This window comes from Oryza glaberrima, chromosome 9, assembly GCF_000147395.1.
Source record: "Oryza glaberrima chromosome 9, OglaRS2, whole genome shotgun sequence".
In the NCBI taxonomy this organism is placed as follows: Eukaryota; Viridiplantae; Streptophyta; class Magnoliopsida; order Poales; family Poaceae; genus Oryza; species Oryza glaberrima.
Window position 1 is genome coordinate 9,346,875 of NC_068334.1, and position 4,950 is coordinate 9,351,824.

At 47.4% G+C, this 4,950-nt stretch overlaps 1 protein-coding gene across 1 annotated transcript; it reads left to right on the forward strand.

Annotated features, from left to right (window-relative positions):
- The first annotated feature begins 3,485 nt into the window (after positions 1-3,485).
- LOC127783619 (BTB/POZ and MATH domain-containing protein 2-like) lies at positions 3,486-4,702 on the forward strand. Its single transcript, XM_052310810.1, has one exon. The coding sequence runs from the start codon at positions 3,486-3,488 to the stop codon at positions 4,638-4,640; it is 1,155 nt and encodes a 384-aa protein (XP_052166770.1). The 3' UTR covers positions 4,641-4,702.
- Positions 4,703-4,950: the final 248 nt, after the last annotated feature.

A 4,950-nucleotide genomic window follows, 5' to 3' on the forward strand; every position in this document is an offset into this window, starting at 1 on the left:
CATTTTCAGTGAGCGATCAACGGGAAATACTTGAAGAAATACTTCCCGAGCGTTTGGCAAGACGCTTAGGAGGTACTATGGCAAAATACTTCCAAATTTTGGGTTATCGTCCTAAGATCAAAAACTTGTTCTATGCTTTTAGATTCACGTTGTTCATCAAAAAGGTAGGGGGGGCATGTGTTTACACCCAAATTTGGCACTTAGGATTAAGATAGGAAAGATTGCCAAAATTTAGAAGTCTACCGGTTTCCTCCGAGTGGGCCAGTCTGACCGCCGTGTGTTGGGCGCCGGTCAGACCGGCGGTTGAGCGCCGGTCAGACCGGCGGTGTGTGGCCGGTCTAACCGGCAGGTCCAAGTCCGACTGTGTTTCGTCGGGTCTCGAAGTTTCCTTGCTCGGAAAGGCATGTTTCGGGTTTCCTTTGGTTTCTACCCCGACTTGGACGTGGAGGAGGGCCTGTAGAGGGCAAGACCAACCCCTATATAAGGGACATGGCCGGTTCATTGTAAAAAAAAATCTACAATCAATCAATCGAATCATTTTTCATATTGCTTTTAGTTTTCTCTTAGTTTGTCCATCTTTGTCGGTTTGCGCCGTAAACCGTCCACCGCCGCTGCGAGAGTGCGACATCTCTTTGTAGGTTTGTCCTAAAAACCTTCCGTTTTGCCCACGAGACGGGTAGTTATCTAAAAATCGGCTCCGCTAGTCGGTTTAGTTATCAAAACCCATCTAGGTTTAGCTCTTCGCTAGATCGAGGTGGTTGGCGACTCTAGAATCACCGCAAGGCTTAAGGTGCTGCGATCGTGCTTGTCAACTTGTCAAAAAAATTCCCAACACCTCCACCGCCCCATGCGCCACCTCCTGGCCTTGCCGGCTGACCAGAAGGTGGCAATGGCGCTGGCGAGCCCTCCCTATCCCCGTGCAGATGGCAGGTCCCCCACCCAATCATCTTTCTCACCTTTGATAGCTCCTTCGCCACCGCCAACATAGGTACACTGCCGGCTGCCGAACCCCGTCTTCCGTGATGTTGCTACCACCTTGTCGCATGTCTGCTCCACCGCCCACCGTCGGGATGCTAACTCCCATGGCTATTCGTCTAAGCCTGGAGAACTTGCCCTCTCTTCCCTCTCCCCAACCCCACTCCCAAAACCTTGACCCTAACTCCATTGTTATTTGTCGAGGTCACCTAATCTAGAGGAGATGGGGTCAACAGAGTTGGAGGGGAAGCAGTGGATTTGTGAGTATGGTGCATGAAAAGTGGTGTGTAATCATGTAACTGAAAAGATTGTCTAGGTCGTAATGCTTAGTGACTAAAGAGTTGTCGTCGCACGCGGTGATTCATCTTGTGAGGATTTTCTCCACTGGCCACTCGGGCCCCCCCCCCCCCCCCCCCCCTTCTCCTCCTTTCCCCACATTGTGTTGGATGCATTGGGGAAAGTAATCCATCTCTCATCTGGTTCTTGTAAGATTTAAGGTTTATTTTGAATAAAATCTTTAGAGATAAGGTCTATAAACTTGTATAGGGTTTATCTTCCACAATATTTCTGGACGTAGGATTGTTCAGGATCTTTTTCTATCTCTTTTTTTATGTCTATGTTGTTTGCCAGAAATTAACCCAATGTGACCTAGGAGATTGATTTTTCGAGTTGCTACAATCCAATTGATAGTGTCAGCATTAGGGTCGGGTTGCTGATTTGTTTGGTGGTGTCAGTTTTGTTTCGTTGATCTATCAGAAGAGCAAAGATGGTGGCTGACACTCGTTCAAAAACTAGCTTTTGTACGTGTCGGAGTTAGTCAATGTAGTGGTTGCGCTCAATCGTTTGCTTATCTCTTAATGTCTTTCAAGATGTGGTGCCTTACTTTCTACGTTGGTCAAAAATTAAGCTGTCTTTTGTAGAATATAACAATTAACAAGCCCATCTGAGCATATGCAATGATAGTTATCTAGATATCCTAGAAAAGATGCCCGTGCATTGCAATGGATAGAACTCATTTAATTTGTACATATGTGTGGGTGGATAAATAATCACAGCCCATTATTTCATATGAAAATCCGAATCACTTATTACTAAATAAAAGATTATGTGTGAGCAAATTTTTTATATGCATGTTTTTAGTAACTCAAAAGCAAATGTCGTAAAATAGTACGATAAAAAACCTAAAAGTCGAATTCAAAATTAAATTCTAAATAGGATAAAATTCAGAATTATTGTAAATCCATTCCAGTTTAAAATTTGGATTATAGGAAGAAGCATAAGTCAAACTGTGAGGCATTCAAATACAAGCTCGATTTGCGTCCAATTTTATCTCAATTTGGGCAGGAATTAATGGCGGATAGAATCAGCAACTTTGATCATCTTTATTCCGGTTGGCATGTTCTTTTCAAAAGTAAAATTGATCCTTATAGATTACTGTAACGGTATCCCTGGTAGTGCGTATGAGCATGTACAGAGACTGACTTGAAATCATGCTAACATGTCCAAGGAATCGTGTTGTGTAATACGAATATAATCGGATGATCTGGGAAATGACGTATGTGATATCCACGCGGACTCTGCGAGTTTCATTCGCTTGGTATCCACATCACACGAACTTTTTTCTGCAGTTTGCTCGCGAGTTGTGACTTTTCAATGAATGTTACGTGTGAACAGAATCGGATACGGATGACGTATCATAGCTTTGACAAAAAAACATCTCCAATTTTTAAATCGCGAGCGAGGACGACGCGGTCCCAATCGAACATGCAGCAAGGGCAAATCAAGCGCACGACAGCATCGTGGGCCCAATCGTGCATGCGGAAAATCACGCACGCGAGGTCGTTATGGGCCCAATCACAGTGGCACGTAAAGGCGTGTGTGGAAAACTCACTCAGGCACGGGCCCAATTGCTACGTGTGGCAAGGGGCACGTGAAAAGGTACGGGGCCCAAATTAATTCGCATGTGTCTCGGATAAGATGGACACTCTGGCGTAAGTAAAGAAAGGAAGGATTCGACCGAACAATAAAATTAAAACCGATTCAAACACGGATGACGTACCAAAATTCTGGCGGAGCGGAAGTATTTTCAATTTTTATAATAGTAGAGTAGAGATAGAGATGTATGCAGCACGGAGATAGTTTATATGGTACGTAGTAATGGTTGTCAAAGATACTATTCACGCTCTTAAGAAAGATTTTGTAGACGTTGCAATTGCCAATAGCACATGCCAATATTGCTCCTTCTTTACCAAAATAAATCTCGTAGTTCTTTGTGTGCTTCCTTACGTGAACCTTCTTCTGTACATCGTCTGGAACCCCGATACATTTGACCAAATCTAAGTCCAGTTGAACTCTGAACAGATGGATCGCAATATAATCCATCGGGATTTCCCAGTTTGCACGCTACTGCTTCTGCATACACGCCGTGCCACCGAATCGCCGCCTCCACCTTCGCCGACCACCCCTCCTCCTCCGCCACCGCCACCGCCGCCGCCGCTCTTTCTCCACCAATGGCGAGCAGCAGCTCGCCGTGTAAGCTCGTCTCTTGCGGCGACAACAGCCACTTCATGTTCCGGGTTGACGCGGCGGCGATACGCCGGCCCGTCGGGCGCATAGTCAAGGAGACCTGCGAAATCGGCAATGGCTACACATGCGAAGCATCTCTTTTCGTGCCGTCATTGCTGGGTGAGAGAAAGGTGATGGTGATTCTGGCCGTGACGGTAAACAGCGACCGAGCTCAGTCGTTGGCGAGAGCGCACAAGGTGTTCGTTGACATGGCACTCTTGGACGATACCAAGTCGCCTGTTCTTCCGCCGTTCGCCAGATCGGTGATGTCGCCGTCCGCCGCTGCAGGTAACAGTCCTAAGCTGCCGCCGCCCGTCGCCGGAAGCAACCTAGCTGCTAGCTGCAAACTGGTAGCCTCGAGGGATCACCTCTTGGCCAACTGTGTAAAAGGCGGCATCCTGGCGGCGTTGTGCTGGGTTGTTTTTGTTCCGTCGTCACCGCGGTCGCCGGAGTCGGTGTTAGCCCACCGCCTCGCCACCATGTCAAACGGCCAAGACCTCACCGACGTCTGCTTCGACGTCGACGGCAAGAGGTTCCACGCGCACCGCCTCATAATGGCGGCTCAGTCGGAGGTGTTCAGGGCAGAGCTACTTGGATCCATGGCCGAGAGCAAGATGGAGTGCATCACCATCTCCGACATGAGCGCCTCCACCTTCAAGCAAATGCTCCACTACATCTACTGTAACGACCTGCCCGCCGGTGTCAAAGACGCAGACGATCAGTCCTCCGGTATCTTCGAATTGCAGCATCTCCTCGTCGCCGCCGATCGATACGGAGTGGATACATTGAAGGATCTGTGCGAGGACACGCTCTGCGCTGACATCACCACGGACACGGTGACATCAACACTGGAGCTGGCGGAAACGAGATCATATCCGAAGCTAAGAACATCCTGTCTTGAATTCCTATCGAATACACAAAATTTCGCCGAGGTGGCAACGACTAAGGAGTACTATAAGCTGATACAGAGCTACCCGAGTGTGCTGTCCGAGATAAGGAACAGGTTTAAGAGACCACGGCCGTCTTTGAAGCGAGCTCCATCAACCGTCACCGAAGATCAAAACAAGAGACCATCAGACCACGGCTGTCTCCTAAGCTAACTCCATCAGCCGACACCAAAGAGGAAAACAACCCTTAGTGTTCCTGTTTTTTATTTTGGGAACAAAACTTGAAGAGTGACGTCGTAAAGTAATTTAGAGTTTCTTGTCGGTATATCCACAGGATGCATGATGTTCAGCATTTGGATGTAATCTTTTCTGTGTGTATACCAATATGTTTAATTAGGTCTTTCCATTGTTAGCAGGGGCGGATCTACCATAGGGATATGGGGTCTCGAGCCCCCACTACCGGCGTTGCGACCATAAGAGCCTCTATGAAGCCCCCACTAAAATTTTAAAGATAATTCATTAT